We start from the raw sequence: 23,347 nt of genomic DNA on the forward strand, positions 1-23,347 counted from the left end.
GACCATGTGGTTTATAGACGATGGCGAGACGTTTCGCAAAGATATTTATATGCCTTCTTTAAAATGCTACCTGTTTTAATATGAAACTGCATTATGCGAAATTTGTTTCTATATACTTACGCAATATCTCCGAGTTGATCACCTCCGGAATCTCGCACCAGAGAGTCCGCAGCTTGCCCACGTTCGGTTCGATCAGCTCGAACGCACTGGGGCGCAATTTCCGGCCCACAACGTCCTCATCGCTGCCGGAACCAGCACCACTTCCGCCAGCGCTCTTCCTGCGGTCGGAGATCTTCTCGTACCCGTCGTCGTACAGCTCGGTGTCTCCGTCGCCAGTAATCTCCGCGTCGATATCCCGCGTCAACGATTCCAGCTTGGCCGCGTTGTAGATCTGATAGAGCGGCTCGTTGACGAACATGCTGTGCGAGTGGTCGTCCTCTCCGCCGCCTTCGCCTCCGGTCGACACCCCGGAACTTTCGCTAGAGCTGGTGAAATAATGAAAAGGGGGTTGTGGTTAATGGAGAATTAGAAATACTATGGGCGTAGCCAGGATGGGAACAGATAGGAGTCATAACCCGCTCCTTTGGCCGAGGGATTTTTCCCCTACTAGCATGCAACTTGTGCACGACGATTGGAATGACTGTTTTACTAATTTTGAATAGTTTTCAGATTTTCCCGCCAAAATTTTTGCAAATGCTTTTTGAACATTATGAGATAACGTTTCTTATGCTCTACCGGTTAAAAAATAATTGGTCAATTCAATGCTGCGAAAATTATTTAACAATGGTTTTTTTAGTGTAATTTTCGAAAAAGTCACAACTTCAAGTAAAAATTTAGTAAACAAAATTCAAAGATGCTTCAGTCAAAATAATGTAAGTGGAACTGTAAATCTCTCATCATCATCGGGAGCACACGCATGCTCGCCGACGTGCTGAAGGACCGTGGATTCGGCATCGTAGCGTTGCAGGAAGTGTGCTGGAAGGGATCAATGGTGGGAACGCTTAGAGGTAACCATAGGGTAGAAGCACTAGATTTCGCCCCCCAAAACCATGTAATCGCAGGAATAATAAATTTCTGACTCTATTAATCAATATCAAATAATGTTATTGGGTTTATTCAACTATTCATCTATTATTTTAGGATGATCAAGCTGCAAAGTTATCCAAAACAAAGTTTTACCATTGAAAAAAGTATAATTTTTGGATTGATGGTGTGCTTTAATTTTCGTCCCCCCAAATTCAATTTTCGCCCCACCCATGCTCTAATCTTCGCCCCCATTAATTGAAGTACAGGTTTTCGATAGTTTAATCAAGTACTTATTATCTTCTCACTTTTCATCTTCACTGGTACTTATCCTGCCTATTTCCACTATGTCTTTTTCTTTTTGGCATTACGTCCACACTAGGACAGAGCCTGATTCTCAGCTTAATTTTCAAAGAGTACTTAGTTCATAACTAAATGGTTTCTTTACATAAGTTGCCATTTCTACAGTCGTACCGTGTGGCAGGCACGATGACACTTCATGGACAAGGAACTCAAATAAAAATTCCATTACAAAAATATGGATTTGCTTTGTAGCCGCCTACTAACGAAGGCTATGGAAGGTCCTGATTTCCACTATGTATTGTTTTTATTTATTGCAAATTAATTATTTATGCTCTTGTAGCATTTATGTGATTTATGCAGGGTTCTGAATTTTCGTATCAATGATGCGAAATCTACGATTTTTCTCACGTAAGGAGAATGCTTTTTTCGCTTCCTCACGTGAACATCTTTTATCGCTCACACTAATTTTCCCTGGAGCTACGATGGTGGATAACCGAAAACCACTCCACTCCGAGGATAATTTATTTTTCACTCCATCATATTTTCGCTCACCAACTGCTCCCGAGAATTATCACTATGTGAATAAACAACAACTAGTGCCGGCGACGGGATTCGAACCTAGAACATTGCTAAAAACAACCGCGATGCGTGCACGCTAACCATGCTACCACCCCAACTTGACGAAAGGAGTGGTTAATTTGGTGCATAAAAGCAACTGCTTGTGGCGATGGATACAGGAAAAGCTGCTTGTGGCGATGGATACAGGAAAAGTTCTCCATGGATCGGAGAAAGAGAATACAAACTTCTCACAGCTGCGGAAATGTGCAATTATCTATTTTCGCTTTGTTTTGTGGACGGATAAAATCGCAAGGCAGCTAATCGCTGAAAATTGCTGTGAGGGATAAATCCATTATCGTGAGAGTGAGTGAGAATTCGGAAGCCTGTATATATGTTATTATTCCCAGGAAGTCGAGAAATTTCCCAACATGAAATAATCCAATATCAGAATATCGGAATCAACCCCGATATGTCATACATAAAAGTTCTCCAATATTTTTTAAATAATTATATCAAGTACCGTTATTTCGGGAGAAATTTATTATATTCAGCGTTTTCAATCATGTTAGCAGTGCCAAAATCTGAATGCGGAAAAAAAGTACTGCGGTAAACCCATTAACTCATGTAGTGGTAAAAATAATATTTAATATTAAAAATCGGTTGATCATATTTCGTTTCTATTCCATTCTTGCTGAATATGGTGGGTTATTTGATTGACAATAATAAGTTCAATTTGTTCTTCGTCACAGACTATCAGTATAATGATGAGCAACAAATATCATACACTGAAATGAATTTTATTGTAGAAACTACTGAATGCATGGTAAAACTAAGAACTACACCAACAATTTTCAAGACTACATAAATCTGTTAACTTTTTTGAAGTGTAGTCAACATCAATACACAAGAAAATTTATTTATTTAACCAGAGTTGCAATATTTATGACTAGAAATAAACTTGATTTGAACTACACTGTGCTGTACGGTAGGTGTCACGGATTGAAATGCTTTGTAGTTAATGCTACTATGGAAATGGTCACATTTACTGCACAGGATTTTTACCAGATTATGGTAAACTAAACAGATTTTAGTAGTCGGTTGAAAAACGTTGATGAAGTTCTTAATCCCACCTAATTCTAGTGGTAACGTCCGCGTCTACAAAGTAAAGCCATGCTGAAGGTGTCTGAGTTCGATTCCTGGTCGGTCGAAGATCTATTCTTAACGGGAATAATATTGACTTCGTTAGGCATAAAAAGTTTTTGTGCTTACCACAGAATAAAAGAATACGAAAATGGCAGCTTATGCAAAGAAACCTCTCAGCTAATAACTGTGCAAGTGCTCATATGAATACTGCTGAGAATATATTGCTAAGAACAGGCTCTGTCCCAGTGAAACGTAATACCAAGAAGAAGGAACCATTCGGTACATTTAGAAAATCCTTTAAACTTCCTGTAACCTCCTGTAAACAGTTAATAAATCAATGAGTTTGTTTTGTTTTTCGAACAATTTCGAGGAGGGGCGAAAATTAATGCACGCACCACTGAAAGAACGTTACAGGTAGTTTCGCCAGGGGCGAAGATTAGAATCGTACGAAAACGTGCTTTAGTTTTCGCCACCCTGAAAAAATAGTTTAAAACTGGTTATAATTGCTGAAATAGTTGAAAAAATCTATTCGTGTCTCTTGCTGATGCATGTCTTATCAGAACTATTCATTTTTTAAAGATGAAATAGTTATCTTAATATGTTTTCCTTGCCTTTTAAAATAGACGCTTTTCTCAATGAACGCAAAAAATAGCGTATCATTTTTCCCACATTTTTATATGTGATTATTTGGCGGTTTAGAAGATTACTTTAATTAGTAACATTTGGAAACTAAGTATATTTTATTCCAATCTTTTATATAAGTTGAAAAGTAAAACATTTTTATTTTATTACAATCTAGAACAAGCTAATGTTCTACCAGGGGGGCGAAAACTAGGGAGGGGGCGAAGATTAATACATCTACCCTACCATGTACCAGCAGGGTTGCCACATATACAGATTTTTCTGTATTTTACAGATTTTCTCGGATATTTTGAGACCAAGAATCTGTATATACAGATTACAGATTATTTGGAAAAGTACAGATATACAGATTCTGTATACAGAATTCTGCCAAAATTATACAGATTTATACAGATTTTAAGCAAAAATGAAAATACATACTTTTAAAAACCTTAAAATTTAAGCTGAGATGTAACAGTTCTGCATTGTAGTTGCAAATGATTGATATTTCCTCACATTTCTTGTGTAAATCTTCTTGATTATTCCAGTTTTCAGTGATACAGATTTAAAATACAGATTTTTTGTTCCAGGATACAGATATACAGAAAATTCTAGGGAAAAATGCAGATTTTAATGTGGCAACCCTGTGTACCAGAGCTGCGGCAACACACATGAGCTGGGAACAGCTTTTATAGTGATGGGTGGTATGCAGAGGAGCGTGATCGGGTAGTGGCCGATCAATGAGAGAATGTGCAAGTTGAGGCTCAAAGGCCGGTTCTTCAACTTCAGCATAATAAACGTGCACAGCCCTCACTCCGGAAGCACTGATGATGATGAAGACGAATTTTACGCGCAGCTCGAACGCAAGTACGACAGCTGCCTAAGCCACGACGTCAAAATCATCATAGGAGATCTAAACGCTCAGGTTGGCCAGGAGCCGGCTGACGAACGAAAACGGACTACGACTAATTGATTTCGAGGTCTCCAAGAATATGGCCATTTGTAGCACCTACTTCCAGCACAGCCTTCCATACCGATACAGCTGGAGATCACCACAGCAGACAGAATCGCAAATCGACCACGTTCTGATTGATGGACGGCACTTCTCCGACATTATCGACGTCAGGACCTATCGTGGCGCTAACATCGACTCTGACCACTATCTGGTGATGGTCAAACTGCGCCTAAAACTCTCCGTCGTTAACAACGTACGGTACCGACGGCCGCCCCGGTATGACCTAGAGCGGCTCAAGCAGCCGGATGTCGCAGCGGCATACGCGCAGCACCTCGAGGCTGCATTACCGGAAGAGGGTGAGCTGGACGAAGCCCCTCTTGAGGACTGCTGGAGAACAATAAAAGCAGCCATCAACGATGCAGCTGAGAGCAACGTCGGGTACGTGGGACGGAGTCAACGGAACGATTGGTTCGACGAGGAGTGCCAGGAAGTTTTGGAGGAGAAGAATGCAGCGCGGGCAGTCTTGCTGCAGCATGGGACCCGCCAGAACGTGGAACGTTATAGACGGGAAACGGCAACAGCAGACCCGTCTCTTTCGGGAGTAAAAACGCCGCCTGGAGGAGATGGAGTGCGAGGAGATGGAACAGCTGTGCCGGTCTTAAGAAACGCGTAAGTTCTATCAGAAGCTCAACGCATCCCGCAATGGCCTCGTGCCGCGAGCCGAGATGTGCAGGGATAAGGATGGAAGCATTTTGACGGACGAGCGTGAGGTGATCGAAAGGTGGAAGCAGCACTTCGACGAACACTTGAATGGCGCTGATAGCACAGGCAATGAAGGTCGGGACAACAGAGGAAATGCCTTCGTCGGTACTGCGGAGGATGGAAACCAATCAGCCCCCACTTTGAGGGAGGTGAGGGACGCCATTCGCCAGCTCAAGAACAATAAAGCTGCTGGTAAGGAGGGTACTGGAGCTGAACTCATAAAGATGGGCCCGGAGAGGCTGGCCATTTGTTTGCACCGGCTGATAGGCACAATCTGGGGAACAGAACAGCTACCAGAAAAGTGGAAGGAAGGGGTGATATGCCCCATCTACAAGAAACGCGACAAGTTAGATTGTGAGAACTTTCGAAATGCGGCTTACAAAGTATTATCCCAGATCATCTTCCGTCGTCTGTCACCAATCATAAGCGAGTTCGTGGGAAGTTATCAAGCCGGCTTCGTTGACGGCCGATCGACAACAGGCCAGATCTTTACTGTACGGCAAATCCTCCAAAAATGTCGTGAATACCAGGTTCCAACGCATCACCTTTTCGTCGAGGGTACCGTACACTGAAACAAGCGTTGAAGTAATGAGAACTACACTGAAACAAGCGTTGAAATAATGAGAACTATGAACGAGTTTTTAAATTTACTATTCCAACCACAACTGAGCTATCATGAACGCTTTTTATTTGCGTTTTGTTCCCTCTCAATCCAACGGTATCGCTAGCCATGCGATCAAGTGGCGTTGTGTATTTAATTCAACCCTTTTATATAGTATGTTCAACCACTACGCTGTTTTCAGTGTATTAAAAGCTCATGTTCGAAAACAGTACGTACTGCTGCATGTTCGAAAGGCTTTTTTTATCCATACCAAAAGTGTAGTAAACTTTGTGGATTTTGTTTTAGAGTAGATGCTACATGTAGTAAAGTTCAACGCTTTTTATTCATACCACTCATTGTTTAAGTCAGCTAGGAGAAGCAGTTTGCCTAGGCTACTTCTTGTTATGATTTACTTCAGTGTAGGAATCAGTGAACTACCTCACCTACATATATAAACACATTGATTCTTTGACATTTATGTATTACCAACCTAAAACCGATATTCATTATTAAACGTGTTCGCAACGAGTCCGAACGGTTCTTTATTTGCTCCGCGTTCGATCATCTGTTACCCGCCGATACAACAGTTTTGGCGACGAAGATGGCGCAACCAGATCCACCACCAGCCGATCCAGCTACTCAGGATGCTCAGCAAATTGCGGGAGCTCCGCCACCGAACTTTCATTTTGACGCATTCGACAGAAGAAAGATTCGACGGTCGCGATGGGTGGAGAGGTTAGAAACGGCGTTTGTGATTTACGGCGTCGGAGCGGAAGAATTGCGTCGCAAAAACTTGCTGCTACATTTGATGGGCCCCGACACGTACGAAATTGCTTGCGACAAGGTGGCTCCACAGAATCTTCGAGACATGCGGTACCAGGAGATTGCCGATGTGCTAGAGGGGCATTTCAACTCACAACCCCTCGAAATTGGTGAGAACTTTAGGTTCAAGTGCCGTCGGCAGGGAGACAAGAACGCCAGTTCCCCGGACGAGACAATCGACGAGTACATCGTTGCGCTGCGCAGGATTGCCGTAACCTGCAACTTCGGAGGATACCTGGAGACTGCATTGAGGAATCAACTAGTCTTCGGGTTGAAACGGAACGACATTCTCAGCCGCCATCTGGAACGACGTGCGCTGACGCTGCAGGACGCACGGGACATTTTTTTTTTATTTTTTTTTTAAAGACACCGACACGTTAATGCTTCCAGTGGACGATTTGCCCTTTGAAGGAAGCACCACACCAGACAACGGACTAGCATGCAACGCCCAATGGCACAGTCGAAAAACTTTCCTGACGAAAAATTTTCCGGACTGAAGCGGGAATCGAACCCACACCCCTTGACTCGATGCGGCTAAATGCTTGGTAACACTAACCGCACGGCCACGTAGCCCACAAACATTGCGGTTGGGATGGAGTTGTCGCTCAAAGGAGGAGCCGAAATCGAATGTGCTTTTGCGAAACAGGAGGTACATTCCCTACAACACCCACCAGGTAAGCCTAAACCTAAGAAACTGGGGGGCAAGTCCGCTGGCGAAATGCACTGCTTTCGCTGCGGCGACAAATCACACCTGGCGAAGAAATGTCGGCATCAACACACAGAGTGCTCATTTTGCAAAATAAGAGGGCATCTTGAGCGCGTATGTATGAAGAAGGCTGCTGCTGCAAAAGGTGATGCTAGCCGAAAGGGTGCAAAATCGGGTGCTGCAAAAACAAATTACATCGAACTTCGCAACGATTCAGGTGGAAGTGCTGCTGCTACTGGTGGGGAAGTTGAAGTGGGGGAGATTTGTACAGTGGATTCTCGTTCGTTAGAGGCGAAATTGTGGCTGCCGGTGAAGGTTTGCGGTGTCGAGGTGCGTTTTGAGGTAGATACCGGTAGCCCAGTCAGCATCATCAACTCGCAGTACTACGGTAAATACTTCCGCGGGATGAAGCTGCATACGAGTGACGTCAATCTTGTAAGCTACTGCAATACGGACATCAACGAGAAGGGGGTGTTCAAAGCAGCATTAGAATGGAATAGGACAGAGTCAATGCTGCCGCTGTACGTTGTTGAGTCTGGGAAGCATTCTCTACTGGGCCGGGAATGGCTGAAGGTTCTTGCGATCGATTGGAATTCCGTTTTGCGGAAGCCGGCTGCGGTCAACACGATCAATCCAACTACTACTACTTCTGCTGCGTTGAGTCAACTTTTCCAAACCTACGGGAAGGTGTTTGAAGATTCGATCGGTCGGATTTCCTCTGTGCAGGCCCATCTTACATTAAAACCAAATGCGGCTCCGGTTTTTCTGAAGGCTCGGAAGGTTCCCTTCAACTTAATGAAGGCAGTCGAGGACGAACTTGACAAATTGGTGTCTGAGGGAGTTCTCACCAAGGTGGACAACAGCAATTGGGCCACCCCCATCGTTCCGGTCAAAAAATCGGATAACCGAGTCAGGATCTGCGGGGATTACAAACAGACGGTGAACCCCAACTTGAAGGTCGATCGGCATCCACTTCCAACGGTCGACGAGTTGTTTGCTTCTCTGGCAGGCGGAGAAAAGTTTTCAAAGATCGATCTTGTTCAGGCGTATTTGCAGTTGGAGGTTGCTCCTGAGGATAGAGAAATTCTAACGCTGAATACGCACCGCGGACTGTACCGTCCTAACCGGCTTATGTACGGTCTTTCGTCCGCTCATGCAATATGGCAACGCCAAATCGAGGTCATCCTACAAAGCATCGAAGGTGTTACCGTATTCGTCATCTAAGATAACAGGACCGACCGAAGAAATCCATCTGGCGCGATTGGAGGAAGTGCTACGTAGGCTACATCGCTACAATATCCGAGTCAACAAGCAGAAATGCGTGTTTTTCGCCGATCGCATCGAATACTGCGGATACCTTTTGGATCGCGAAGGTGTTCACAAAGTGAAGAAGAAGATGGATGCCGTACAGGACATGCCGCGGCCTCGGAACAAGGAGGAGGTGCGGTCGTTCGTAGGATTCATTAATTATTACGGCCGCTTTTTCGACAATTTGAGTTCTCTGATTTATCCGTTGAATAACTTGCTGAAGGATTCCGTCGAGTTCAGGTGGACGAAGGAATGCGAACGTTCCTTCAATGCCGTCAAGCAGCAAATGCAGTCGGAAAGGTGTTTGGTCCACTACTCGCCGGAGTTGCCGTTAGTCCTAGCCACCGATGCCTCACCTTATGGTGTAGGAGCCGTCTTGAGCCACGTCTACCCTGATGGTTCTGAACGGCCCATACAGTTCGCTTAGCAAACCTTGAACCGTACACAACAGAAATATATGCAGGTAGACAAAGAGGCTTACGCCATCATCTTTGGCGTCAAAAAGTTCTTCCAGTTTTAGTACGGGCGAAGATTCCTACTGGTGACGGACAACCATGCGATTACGAAGATTTTCAACGAGCAAAAAGGACTTCCGGTAATGTCTGCATTGAGGATGCAGCATTATGCCACTTTCATACAATCTTTTGACTACGAAGTGAGGTTTCGGAAGTCCGCAGATCATGCAAATGCTGATGCGATGTCCAGATGTCCACTGACGAAAGCTGATCCAGATAACGTAGTGGAGGAGTCGGATGTGGTGGAAATTAATCAGATTGACACCCTTCCGGTTACTGCAGAGGAGTTGTCACAGGCTACATCGGAGGACAAAGCGGTGAAGAAACTGATGCAGGGATTACGGCACGGACAGGCCGTCGACGGGAAAGACCGTTTTGGAATAGAACAATCGGAGTTCGCTATCCAGAATGTTTCTGTCTTCCATCACATGATTATTTCAATTATATTATATAGCTTGGGAAGCTGAGATACTCGGTTCGACTCGATGATGGAAGGCTATGGACACGTTGATCATATGGCTGGCGTGGGATCGAAGCTAGCTATATTCGGAGAAATTGAACTGCCAACGATGGTGGAAGCTCGAGCTGAACATAACCACGAGTTTCCTGAACTGGTTCCACCAGTCGTTACTACTACTGATCGTGGTGGTGACCGCAATGTACAAACTACCGCAGAGGCTGCCGGTGGACCGCCGGTTGCTGGTACATCTACCCCTACGAGACCGAAAGTTACCCCGCCTGTTCAACCATTGGCGAACGGTGGGCAGCGACCACAAGCCGTGGTATCCGAGGATGTTGTGCAACCGCGCCAGGTGCACGGAAGAAACGATCAACCGATGAGAAGATCTAGTAGTGTAGTAAAACCCCCTCAGAGATTGAATCTCTAACTATTTTGCATTATACACTGAGAACAGCGTTGCGGTTGAAAATACTATATCAGAGGGTTAAATCAAATACACAACGCCACTTGATTTGTGCAGACTAAATACGCATTTATTTAGAATATTTTGTGCATTCAATTTTACCATGGCACCATTTGTATAGTAAAAATTACTATATCATGGTTAATAACTTGCAGCAGACCAGAATCGAACCGAGGATCTGGCGATTCCCAAGCGCGAACGCTTACCGCTCGGCTATCGATGCGGTTGGATTGAGAGGGAACGAAACGCAAATAAAAAGCGTTCATGATAGCTCAATCGTGGTTGGAATAGTAAATTGAAAAACACGTTCATGGTTTTCATTACTGCAACGCTTGTTTCAGTGTATAACTTTCTTTTAACGAGGGGGAGAGTTGTTATGATTTACTTCAGTGTAGGAATCAGTGAACTACCTCACCTACATATATAAACACATTGATTCTTTGACATTTATGTATTACCAACCTAAAACCGATATTCATTATTAAACGTGTTCGCAACGAGTCCGAACGGTTCTTTTATTTGTTCCGCGTCGATCATCTGTTACCCGCCGATACAACACTTCTGCTATATGGCTCCGGGAAAAAAGGGTATACTTCTGCTGGCTCTGGGCAAAAAGGGTGATGATTGTACACAACTTGAGCAATTCAGCGAGAATTGCTCACTTAGTGCATGGGCTGGTTTTAATGGGTCGTTGATGGCGCAGCATCCCAACACTTTCGGAGTTACATTCTTGGGGTCTGATTGCAGATTTCCCCCTTGTAAAAAAGCGGATGAACCCAAACACTTATACGGGATTGTGAATCCTTTTTGATATACTACCTCTAAGGAGAATGTCTGATGGCTATTTACTATGCTTTTGAGGTCGCTTGCAACCCCTTTTGGAAATTCTGGCTAGGCCCATGATTTTTACTCATGCTAGTGTCACTTACCTTGCCACGGAAACATCACTGGTTTGATACAGCCCAGCTTCAGCGTACCAGGACGTCGTACTGCGCTCCTTGTTCTTGAGTTCGTTTTCGAACGAGGCCTGCTTTAGGCTATCCGCTTTGAAAACTCCGCATTCGGCGTACCACGAAGTAGCGCCCAGCTTTCGGTTCTTTAGAAACTTTTTGTCCCCGATGGGTGCGCTGATGGGTGGCGGTGGTGGTGGAATAGTGGGTCGACTAGCTGGGCTTCCACCGTTCATGGACTTCCGTCGATCGGCATCGGGAGTTTTGTGCGGGGCAAGCTTCAGAGGAGAGGCCGTGTCCTTCCCCACGGAGGCTACGTTCAGATTCGAGGACGAACTGTTGGGTTCACTGCCGTTGAAAATGCCAGAGTCGACGTCCAGCGAGTCCGTTACGTAGAACGTACTGCGGGAGGCGTTGAACGAACTGTGGATGTTGAGACTAGAGTCCGATTGGAGGCTCTTGCGAAGCTTGGAGCGCAGAGATTTGCCGGTTTTGGACTTTTTGCGGAAGGTTGAGACATTGCTGGAGTCGCTGTTGCTGATACTGGCAAGGATGGATCGGTCCGCTTGTTCTGAAGCGGGACTAGATGCGAGAGCGGATCCATTGGGCGAGACCGATGTTGGAGTGACCGGCTGGTGAAAGTCGGTGTTTTCGTAGTCGTCGGACGAAGGTTTGCTGGACGATCCAAGCTGGAGTGGAAGTTTGAACGATTTGGATTTGGACTGTTTGGGAGTTTTCGGGAGCGGAGTGTTTTCGTAGCTAGCTGCATTATTATCATCCGGACCGGACGGGTAGGTTAGATTTTCACCGGTGAAGATCTTTGGCGACTTGGAGGAGCTAATTTTCTTTTTGGAAAACTTGTTGAATCCTTTGGCGAGTTCCGACTTGGAGAGCGTCCCGATGTTGCGAATTTTCTGCATCAAGGCGTACATCTGGTTGTTGGAGGGTGGCGGATCTGGCAGCTGTTTGGCGCTGTTGATATCGTTTGAGTGTACGTAGGTGTCGTTTCGGCGATCTTCGTCACTTTCATCGCTATCGAAAGAGTCGGAATCGATGCCCTCGACAGGGTACGCTTCATCGATGAGCACGGTCGGTGATCTTTGAGGTTTGATGAAGTTCGGTTGAGGACTGCTGGATGTAGTGATGGCAGCAGTATCGCTGGAGTTGAATGAAGGTGGTGGCGGTGGTATTCGTCGATTTAGACCGACTGAGCCTATCGAAGGTGTGCTGATACGTGAATGCCCGTGCGACTCGAGCGATTCGTAAACATGATCGGAATCATCTGTAAAGAGATTAAAATGAGATCATCAGTGAATGGATCGATAAGAAATGAACTGAATGGACAGCTTCTGGTTGAAAGAATAATGATAAGGAACATACATTGTATCATGGCCAGTTAATAGAAACTCGACTACAGAGCATTTGCTCCAATCATTTGTTGATGAGCGATCTAGTGAGGATGATCGTTAGACTGTTGTTTCTGATTTGGTAAGTATCTCGTTCAAAGTACGTATTATCTGGAATTCAATTATTCCTTCACTTAGTTTTTTGCAGCTCTCACAGGCTCAGCCCAAAGAGTTGAAATGCAAACGAGAGTCTGGAAAGATTTGTCAGCTGGATATCCTGACCTGGGAAGTCTCTCCGAGACCGGTGATGCCTGATTTGTCGGACAAACATACGCTCATTATTAGATCGGGGAATATCCACAATTTCTCTCAAATTCTCACATCCCACCTCGGCGATGTGACTAAACTGCACTTTGGCCAACTGGGAATCCGCTCTCTGTACATCTCTCCGAAATGGATATCGTTAAAAGCCGAGGCGAACCAAATTTTTGAATTGGTCATCGAAGAATTACCGGATGCGGTGTATGAAGATCTATCTTTTGAAGATGTGAATATTGCTAAGGCTAGGAATTTTATCAATAGATCTTCATATGAAGAAAATCCAGATGATGAAAAAAATGAAGTTGAAACTACTACCCTAGCAGATGAACCAATGAAAAAACAGGACGTAAATGAGCTACTTCTTTTGAATCTAGCAAATAACAAACTGAAGTCGATAAAAAATCTCAAATATCTGTCCAAATTGCGGGAGCTGCTTCTGGACGGTAACCAGATAGAGTTTATCGAGATGGAAACTTTCGCTGGAATGAAAAAGCTTAAAAAACTTTCACTGACCAGAAACGAAATCAGTCGCATTTCAACGAAAGATCCAACGAACTTTTTCGCGTTGGAAAAATTGTCACTTGCTTTCAACAAGCTTAAAATTCTCGAGATTAAGAATTGGGAAATGGTGCAGCTGACTCAGCTGGACGTGAGTCACAACCAGCTGGTCCAGATGGACGCGGCCACGTTGGATCAGTTCGTAAGCTTGGAGAAACTGGCCATGGCCAACAATTCGTGGCAGTGTGAATGGCTAGACGAAGCTATGAAAGGTATCAACGGTGCCTTCGTATCGCTGGAAGATTCACAGGAAACGTGCGCAAGTGAGCAGTACGATGTGAAGGGCTTTTGCTGCAGCTATTTCCACCAAGTAGAAGACGATCCGGTCAACACCCTGGACAGAATCAAGCGTATTGAGGAGGCGAACCAACGCCTGAAAGCAGATATGAGCAAAAATATCGACTCGTTCCAGAAAGATTGGTCTACAAAATGGCAAACTTTGCAGGATCGGGCAGAGCAAAAAATGAAACCCTACAGAGAAATGGAAGAAAAAATGCTTAAAGATGACAATAGCAAAACGAAGAAGGCCGTCAAGGATTTTGAGGCATTGATTGACGAATGTCAAAAATTGCTGGACCAAATAATAGCAGCCAACGCGAAGAACAAGGAATACACTCAGAAATTTACCAACTTGTTCCACGCAACGCTTGCGGAGAAGAACAAACTGATGTCGGAAATGTCGAAAGCAGCCGCACTTGAGGAGGAAATCAAGAAATATGAGGTGAGTGTCAAAGCAGCAAATAACTGAGTGGTAGACTAGCAGTGCTTTGTTGGGTTTCAATAAACTTTTTTTTTTGAGTACAGTGAATTGTTTTTTATTTTTTTCGAGATGACATCATTTTTCGCTAGAATTTCGTTCTTCGAAGCCTTCCTTTACCTTAATTTACATAACTTTTTGTTAACTAAGAATTTGTCATAAGTATCCACTCACGCATGGCACTCCAGCACTCCCTGGAATATAGTCGACGGAGCTATAGGCGTGATCAATAATGATCAGGAAAACTTCTAATTATGTACATACTCACGAAGGTTCGTTAATCGGATTTTGTTAATAGTTTTGAATTCAAAATGATTGTGTTTTGGCTTGGTCCTACAATAAGCACATTTAGTAAAAAAAAATATGACTTTCAAAACTTTTTCACGAATTTTTGAAAACAAAATTTAAATGCTGAATTATTTCATAATTTATAAACGCATTGAGTCTCAATTGTCGTGTAATAGAAAAATCATATACAGTCAACTCTCCCTTATTCGATATTTCGATCTCCCTAACTTTAATATGGAGAGTTGAATGTATCTTAATTTTTTTAGAATCAAATCCAGAACTGTTTTTCCGTTAGTCACACGATATGATTTTCGACAAATAAAATAGTGAATATTTTTTAAAGTACAGAAAAATCTATTTTTTTAATATTGTCAATATAAGTAATCAGGTTTCGAAAAAAATGAAGAAGGGGGCCGATGGGGCAGAAAAAAAAATCGCACGACGCATGACAAGATGTACTTAGATCGATTTTGGTAGGGCTTCGATCTACTTTGTCGCAAGCGCTATTATTCGTCGTATCAAAAGTAAAAAGTTCCGCTACGACGTATATTCGAACTTACCTACGATACAGATTATTTTTCCTGTTTTTCCAAGGAAGGATTTCATTCCAATCACACGCCGTAAAATTTCTATAATTCATGAAATTTTAAGAAATTCCCTCATCGAACGCATATAATTGAGATCGTCCGGGCTGGTTAAACAACTTGTGCGCGTTATGTTCGGCGTAGAAAACGGTTCCTTTGAGTGAGGCGTTTCCGATACACTGTAAGCAGCTGTCATGTTCAGTCAAAAGCAATTGTGCTTATATGTTTGGGCACCAATGAATTCTTAAGGCTCAAGAATCCATCATCCAATCTTCAGCCACCATCAATACTTAAAAACCAGTTCAAATTTAAATAAATTCTCATGAAAATCTATCATCGCATTACAAATAGCAAGGGCAATGCAATGATAGATTTTCAGGAATAATGATTCGATTTTGAGCAAAAAAAAACTGGTTTTGAAAATTTGTAAAACAATGATGGTTTTTTCCTCTTAAGGAAATCCATATATTTCATTATGCTTAAGGAATGGAGCAAGATGCCCGTAGATCTAGATATTCTAGTAAAACATTTTGTTATAACGTTGAAGTGTTGTATTTTCACCACTCACTATATCACAGTGAGCCGTCAGTCGTGAGACGAATTTGAAAACTAATTGCGACCGAAATGAAAATAGATACGACGAATAAAGGCATAGTGGTTAGTAATAATTTCATTGCTTATTTTCGATAAACGATCAAGATTTATCAAAATCTTTTTACACAATGCAAAATCCGATTTGGGAAAGAATTGTTTGGCATCGGTTAGTATCAACATCATTCACTGCAATACTGGGAAAACTACACATTCTCCCTAATCAAAGCTTAATACGATGGATATTAGCAAATCACCCTGACGAACATTATGTTTAGATCAAAAATATGAATTTGGATGTGTGATTGGGGCCCAGATAGCCGTAGCGGTAAACGCGCAGTTATTCAGCAAGACCAAGCTGAGGGTCGTGGGTTCGAATCCCACCGGTCGAGGATCTTTTCGGGTTGGAAATTTTCTCGACTTCCCAGGGCATAGAGTATCTTCGTACCTGCCACACGATATACACATGCAAAAATGGTCAATTGGCATAGAAAGCTCTCAGTTAATAACTGTGGAAGTGCTCATAAGAACACTAAGCTGAGAAGCAGGCTCTGTCCCAGTTGGGACGTAACGCCAGAAAGAAGAAGAAGATGTGTGATCAAAAAGGCCCAAAAACGATACTGAATCTCATTTTACATTCTTGGTCATCCAAAATGTCCCTGGAGATTATTCCAAATCTACTCAGACTAACAAGTGTTATTAGATTAGTTATCAGCTGAATAATGTTATGCAGTACATAATTAAGTAGATTCAGAGGTACTGAACAACTTTCTTAACTCAAAACTCAATGTGATGCTCAGAAAAGTTGGAAATGTAGAATAACTCCAACGTTCACATCAATCTCAGAGCTTAAAGAGCCTCAGAGCCGAAAGAAACAAAATTATAACAGAATGTGTTTCTCTGATATGATTTTTTTGCTTCATAGGTTGTTATAAAACATGTACTGTTAGTAATTAAAATAACAAACATTTCAACGAAATTTGTCCCAAATAAAACAAGAATAGTCTTTTCATAACATAATGCTACAAAATAACAAAATTATGGCAAATTACGTTACAGTTTACAATTTCCGATGTGATTTACAACAATTTGTACATTATTGTAAATAACATCGGAAATTGTAAATGTTGAAAATTGGAGCTTGCACCGGTGGTGCAAATGATGCTTCAATTTTATTTTATACCAGTTTTCTGGTCTATTTTTTGGAACAGGCTCACTGCCTGGTTCATTTTTGGTCGGAATGAATCAATTCACGAGTTCACTAATTTGACGTTTGAGCGGTGCCGTATTCACTCGTTGCCATGGTCTCGTGAATAATACGGCTCCGTTCATACGTCAAATAATGAACTCGTGCATTGGTCCATAGGCCAGGGGAAGTGGTTCACCTAGAGTGAATTTATGTCAGAGAAAATGTAGATTTTGTATGAGAATTGACAGAAAAATGAATGACAAGTTCATCCACTTCTCCTGGCCTATGGACTAGTGCTCGAGTTCACTAATCTGACGTTTGAGCGGTGCCAAATTCACTCAACGAGTGAACTGTTGCACTGGTTCATGGACCGATGCACGAATTCACTATCTGACGTTAGAGGGGTGCCGTGTTATTTGGGTGGCCATGGTAACGAGTGAATTTAGCACCGCTAAAACGTCAAATTCGTGAACTCGTGCATCGGTTCATTGGATCAAGCTTTGAGCTGTTCCAAATCTGATTTGACACACGTTTTTTTGGCAGTCTAGGAAGTGAGGGTGCAAAAGTTTTCTAGGTGTGTCTAACAGGATTTTCTCCGGGGATTTCTTTCAATCCTGGGATTAGCTGCAGGAATTGCTCCGAGGATATTTCCTCCAGGAAATCCTTCCGGAAACCCTACAGGTATTTCCATCACAAATTTGTTCTTGGATTTCGTCCAGAAATTTCTCCGGGATTCGCTCCTAGTATTTCTCCGGGGTTTTTCTCCAGGAATTCCTTCGGGGCTTTCCTCCAGGAATTCTTCAGATGATTTCGTCCAGGAGATTTTCACCAGGAATTCCTCCGGGGATTTAATCAATTCAATGAAATAGCTCCAAGCATTTTCTCCAGAAATTCCTTCGGGAATATTTTCACAGAATTTATTCCAAGAATTTCTCTATGGATTTGCACTACCTATTTCTCCGAGGATTTCGTCCAGGAATTCTTCTGTGAATTTCATCCAGGAACCCGGGGAATTCATCCACGATTTTTTACAGGGATTTACCCCAAGAATTCCTCCTGAAAAATTGCTCTAAGAGTTCCTTCGGGGATTTTCTCCCGATTCCCTTGGAGAGTTTTTTCCAAGAATTCCTCCGAGGATTTTCTCTAGAACTTTTTCCAGAGAATTTCTCCGGGGATTTTAGCCAGAAATTTTTCGGGAGATTTCTGAGAATTCCTCCGAAAGCTTCGTCCAGGAATTAAAAAATCCTCCGTAGATTTTCTCCATAAATTTATTCGGGTATTTTTTCAGAGAATTTATCCGGAGATTTCCTCCAGAAATTTAACTGGGGATTTGCACCCGATTTTCTAAAAGGATTCCTCCGAGGATTTCAAGGATTCATCCGGGATATCCCGCAAGAACTCCTCCTGGTATTTTTTCCAGGAATTTCTCAGGGGATTTCCAAAAGCAATTCTTGTGTGGATTTTCTCCAGGTATTCCTCTGGGAATTTCGTCCAGAAATTCCTCCGGGGATTTTTTTCAGAGAATTCATTCGGGGATTTCCTCCAGGAATTTTTCTGGGGATTTGCACAAGGAGTTTTTCCGGAGATTGTGTCCGAGGTTTTAAGGATTCCCTCTGAAGGTTTTCTCCAGAAAATTTGCAGGGTATTTCCAATAGCAATTTCTGCGGGGATTTTGTCCAGAAATTCTGTCGGGATTTTTTTTTTCAGAGAAATAATCCAAAAATTTCCTCCAGGAATTCCTCCGGGAACTTCAACGATTCAAGGATCCCCCAAGAACTTTTTTTTCCAAGAATTCCTTCGGAGATTTCAATGATTCTTCCGGAGATATCCCCCAAGAGCTCCTCCGGGGATTTTCTCCAGAAATTATACCTCCAAAAATTGCTCCGTAGATTAACTCCAAAAAGTGTTCCGGGGATTTGCTCCCTTTGAGAATTTCCTCCAAGAATTCCTTCGGGGATTTCGCCCAGGAATTCCTCTGGGGATTTTGTCCAGAAATTCTTTCGGGGATTTTTTTTAAAAGAGTTCCAGAGCTTCTCTGAAAAATATTCCGCAGTTCCACCAGAAAATCCTTCGGAGTCCTTCCAGGAATTTTTTTGGAGGTCCTCAAGGACTTCCCGGAGGAGCTTCACTTTCAGATAATTCCTTGAGAGTTTCTTCTACCTCTGGAGCTCCTCCAAGAATTCTTCCGGGGTTCCTCCAGAAGTTTCTCTTAGAATTCCTTCAGTTTTCCTCCGGGAAACACTCCAGAGTTGATCTGGGAGTTCCTCCAGGAATTACTCCACGCAGATCCTCTGGAGGTCCACTGGGAAGTTGTCAGAAGTTCTTCCCGAAAAGTCTCTCTAGCTCCACGGAGAATTCCTTCGGAGCTCCGCCGGGACTTCCTTCAGAGCTCCGTCGAGAATTCCTTTGAAGCTCACCCGAGTACTTCTTCGGTGTTGTTTCTTGCAATAAACTTAAGAATTCTGCTGGTTCTTTCCACTATTTTATTTCTACCATATTTGAAATAGATCGAAAAAAAAACAGCCGGTGCACGCGCGTGTGATTTGGTCTATTTTTAACTGGTATAATTTATTTTGACAGGTTCATTTTTGGCACAAAATTTGGATCTAAACATGAACCACCGGTGAAGTAGTCCTAACAAACTGTGTTATAATCACAAGCGTAAATAGCCATCAGACTTGAGGGGGGTCACGGCAACTTTGCATTGCATGATTCGATAACATTTGTAAACCGATTATAGTGACGCTTTTTTTTAATACAGAAGCATAGATCACAACCTGAAAAGTATCCCAAATCGATTGATCTATCTTCTTTGATTAACCTATGTCACTTTCATAGGAAAAGAGTGAACGTATTCAACACTTCAGTCGCAGCGTTGTTTTATTAGGTACCTCACTGGTGAAAGAACCTCGCTTTCCGATCACAAGAGCAGCGTGGTGGTTCTGATGGTGGTCAACCACGCGGTGACTGGAAGGTTAAAAAATTTGCCCAGATCACTAAAAATCTTGAATAATCATTAACACTGTGTTATTAGCCCACTTGAGTTTGCCGGTAGGTACTACACTTAATTTAAACCGCTTTTCTTCAGATTTGAAACAGCTCGTTTGAACAAAGCACAAACACTGCACAGTGGGACGGATTGAGGTTTTAGGAGGAAAGATGGAGCTCACGCCTTCAATTGCAATTTTACGTAAAAATGATGCTCTACAAAGTTGTTCCTATTATAAATATAATTTTTTTGGTTTTTCAAGGAATATTGATATAGTTTGTTCTACAAAGTTGAAGATCGGAAAATTTTAAGCTGATTTGACTAAAAAAGTTTTTTCCTAGCTAAAAAATTGACCGTTTTAGAGCATTTTTCGCTTTTGATGTAGGGTGGCCAATCAAAATAGTTATTTATGCAACAAGTTGCAAAATGATGATTTTTTCAGCACGAGTTGTACATTTATCCAACGAGGCTCGCCGAGTTGGATAAATACAAGGAGTGCTGAAAAAATCGAGTTTTGCAACGAGTTGCATACAACTTTTTTTGCTAATGCCGTTTTAGCTGGATAAACTCTAAAAGCACAAACAAATATTTCAAGAGAACCCACATGGTCGTACAACCATGCGTGAAACTACGCATTCAGCATTTTTCAATCACGTAGGCTGTGATACAGTAGTAGGGGAAGTGGTGGTAAAATGAACAGGGGTGGTAAAAGGAACACCGTTCCTTTTACCGAGAAAAAACAAATTTTGAATATTTTTTATCACACACGAACGATTTAGAGCATAAATCTGAGTGTTCGAGTTGATACGGAGGTCAATTGAAGTAAAAACATCAACGAAAACTAAGATTTTAGAAAACCACGTTTGAAAATTAGAACTGACGTAACTTTAAGCTCGGAAGACTTGAGGTTTTTCAGTGAGGTGAATATCGTTATGATATGATGTCAAATCTGATACCTTTAGAAATCTTTTTGAATGGGTTAAAACCATTAATGGATGTATTTGCGGTGGATAATGAAAATTTTCAGAAATATTTGTTTTGTTCATTTTACCCACATAGCGCAGGTAAAATGAACATTTGCACCGCTTTTTGATAGCGATGAAAATATGTGAAAATTTAGCTGTTTTAGTATGAATCTATGTCGGTGCTATAGATTACATCCCTATTTTTGATGTTGTGCGAGAGAACTATACAAATTTCTCGTTTTTCTATCAGAAACAAGATGATTTCCTTAAGGTGTTCATTTTACCACCCCTTCCCCTAACCAAGAATGACACAAATGTTCTCGCTCCCATCGGTATCATGCAGTTCTATATTTCCTATTGGAGGAAAGATCAGGTAAGACCCACATCATAATCGCTAGTCTGGGTAGGAACCAGATCGCACAACGGATATAGACTCGAGTGAAGCGACTTGCCGTGGAATCCAAATGGAAAGTCACTTCACTCGAGTCGAGAATTGTCACCTCGCTATCCAACAATTCTCACATACGCAAGTCGTAGAATATCCCTAGAATCAGATGCAATTGTGCTTATTCTGTGTGGCATATAAGGCAGCATCCATTTATTACGTAACGCTAAAATTCGAAATTTTTGACCCCCTCCGCCCCCCTCCGTAACGCTTTTTGTATGAAAAATTTAGATTGTTTGTATGAGCCGTAACGCTTGAGCCTACTCCCCCCTCCCCCTAGAGCGTTACGTAATTTGTGGATGCCGCCTAAGGAAAGACAGGTCGGTGAGGTGTCAACTTGCTCCCATTTGATTGGTCGCCTCACGTCACCCGAGGTGAGAACGACTTGTTTCACACGCCGCGCAGAATAAGCACAAATGACATGAAGAGACTGGTTTATTCGGTTGACGCCTACAAAAACAGTACTGAAAAGTGCTACTTTTCAGCACCGAAAAGAGTGCTGAAAAGTTGCACTTTTCAGCATTGTTTGTTTCGCTAGGAAAAGTAGGCCGTTATGTTTATCAACATCTCAATGAAAAGTTGATTGATTTGCAAGCGAATTGCAAAAATTAGTTTTTGTGTTTTATTTTTATTATTAAATTGAAATTTTCAAGTTTCTCAGCAAGACTGTCTTCCCATCACTTTTAGAGCTAATTGGAACGAAAACATAAAAGATATAGCTAATGGAAACAAATAGATACAAGAGTATTTTTTTAATGAAAATTTAATTTACATCCATGGACGTAAGGTATCATTTATACTAATTCATAAGATATACGAATGCAAAATGACAAATATGGCAAAAAGCTTTCAGTTTAAAATTGTTAAAGTGCTATTAACAATAATAACCTGAGAAGTATGATCTGTTCCAGTAGGGACGCAAAGCAAAAAAAATGATACAAAGTCAGCGTTATAATCAGAAATCGTACTCTAATAATATACCGTTTCAGATACGATATATCTCCCACGGTGGACAAATTACTTGTAAACAGATTAGCGGTAATTAAGCATTCGTTACTTCCAATCAGAATGTTTCTCAAATAGCCTGGCAAATCCCCATGTTCGGATGTTTAGGAGGAGCCAACCGGGCGGTGAATTTAGAAGATACTTTCAAAATACTTATCTCCTTAGTTTTATTACTTAACTCCTTTGACTCTATTTAGAAGTACGTATATAAGAATATGAAACAAAATAGTTTTGAATTTATATTTGAAACCGAAAGATAATTATTGACATGCAAAAACAAAATCTTTTTATTTGCCTCAGCTACATCTACATGTAAAAAAACATTGTTTTCATAAAACATGTTTATAACTTTTCACCGTCAAAATTGTACAGGCCTTAAAATATGCGTTTCAATCGGCTCTAAAGATGAAGGAAAGACAACTTGGCTGAGAAATCTGAAAAAAAAATTAAACACAAAAACCTATTTTTGATGGGCCACCCTAAATCAATAGCGAAAAATGCTTTAAAACGGTCTATTTTCGAGCTAGGAAAAAACTTTTTTTGTCAAACCAGCTTAAAATTTTGCGATCTTCAACTTTTGAGAACAAACTATATCAATATTCCTTGTAATAAAAAGTTTTGATGGTTATCTTTTTTTACAAAGGGCCACCCTAATTTTCGTTCCGACCAAAAAAATTGTATTTATAATAGAAACAACTTTGTAGAACATCATTTTTACGTAAAATCGCAATTGAAGGCGTGAGTTCCATCTTTCCTCCTAAAGCCCCAATCCGTCCCACTGTGCACTGACACAGAGCAACACAGCAAAAAAAGCTTAAATTTACATGGCATGTTAACTTCTATGATAATCATATAAAACGAGTTTTGACTGAATATTAAACGATACATAATGTAAACTGTCTCATTGCATTCAAAAATGCTTGCAATCTTGAGTGAAACAGAAACATTTCATGATCTTACATCCAACATTCGCCAATATTGCATGCTTTCTTGCATCTTGAAAGTGAAATTGCAAACAAGAATGCTCGGTTTACACGATTCTACGAAGAACAGTAAAAAGAAAATTTAGCGAGAAACCGGATGAACACTGATGATGACGATCAAGCTGTGGATCCATCG

At 41.9% G+C, this 23,347-nt stretch overlaps 2 protein-coding genes across 4 annotated transcripts in view; one reads left to right on the forward strand and one right to left on the reverse strand.

The window, feature by feature from the left end:
* LOC5570478 overlaps positions 1-23,347 on the reverse strand; it is a 427,994-nt gene that overhangs the window by 8,195 nt on the left and 396,452 nt on the right. For both annotated transcript variants that reach the window (XM_021840779.1, XM_021840778.1), the window contains 2 exons: positions 11,170-12,472; positions 121-485 (listed from right to left, as the gene is read on the reverse strand). In XM_021840779.1, coding sequence (XP_021696471.1) covers positions 121-485; positions 11,170-12,472 — 1,668 coding nt within the window. The remainder of the gene's footprint in view (positions 1-120; positions 486-11,169; positions 12,473-23,347) is intronic.
* LOC5570479 (leucine-rich repeat transmembrane protein FLRT3) lies at positions 12,565-14,223 on the forward strand. 2 transcript variants are annotated; one of them, XM_001659117.2, is made up of 2 exons: positions 12,565-12,678; positions 12,735-14,223. In XM_001659117.2, exons 1-2 carry the CDS (start codon positions 12,632-12,634, stop codon positions 14,161-14,163), a joined length of 1,476 nt encoding a protein of 491 aa, XP_001659167.2. In that variant the 5' UTR covers positions 12,565-12,631; the 3' UTR covers positions 14,164-14,223. The 2 variants fall into 2 exon arrangements, with proteins under 2 accessions (XP_001659167.2, XP_021696472.1); XM_021840780.1 differs by having other exon boundaries at positions 12,586-12,678; positions 12,745-14,223.

This window comes from Aedes aegypti, chromosome 2 (genome assembly GCF_002204515.2).
Source record: "Aedes aegypti strain LVP_AGWG chromosome 2, AaegL5.0 Primary Assembly, whole genome shotgun sequence".
NCBI lineage: Eukaryota > Metazoa > Arthropoda > Insecta > Diptera > Culicidae > Aedes > Aedes aegypti.

Bases quoted from the DNA above. Each gene is read 5' to 3' on its own strand.
- LOC5570479 (XM_001659117.2), top strand. From the start codon at position 12,632: ATGAGCGATCTAGTGAGGATGATCGTTAGACTGTTGTTTCTGATTTG. The intron at 12,679-12,734 runs GTAAGTATCTCG...TCCTTCACTTAG, and splicing joins AGACTGTTGTTTCTGATTTG to TTTTTTGCAGCTCTCACAGG.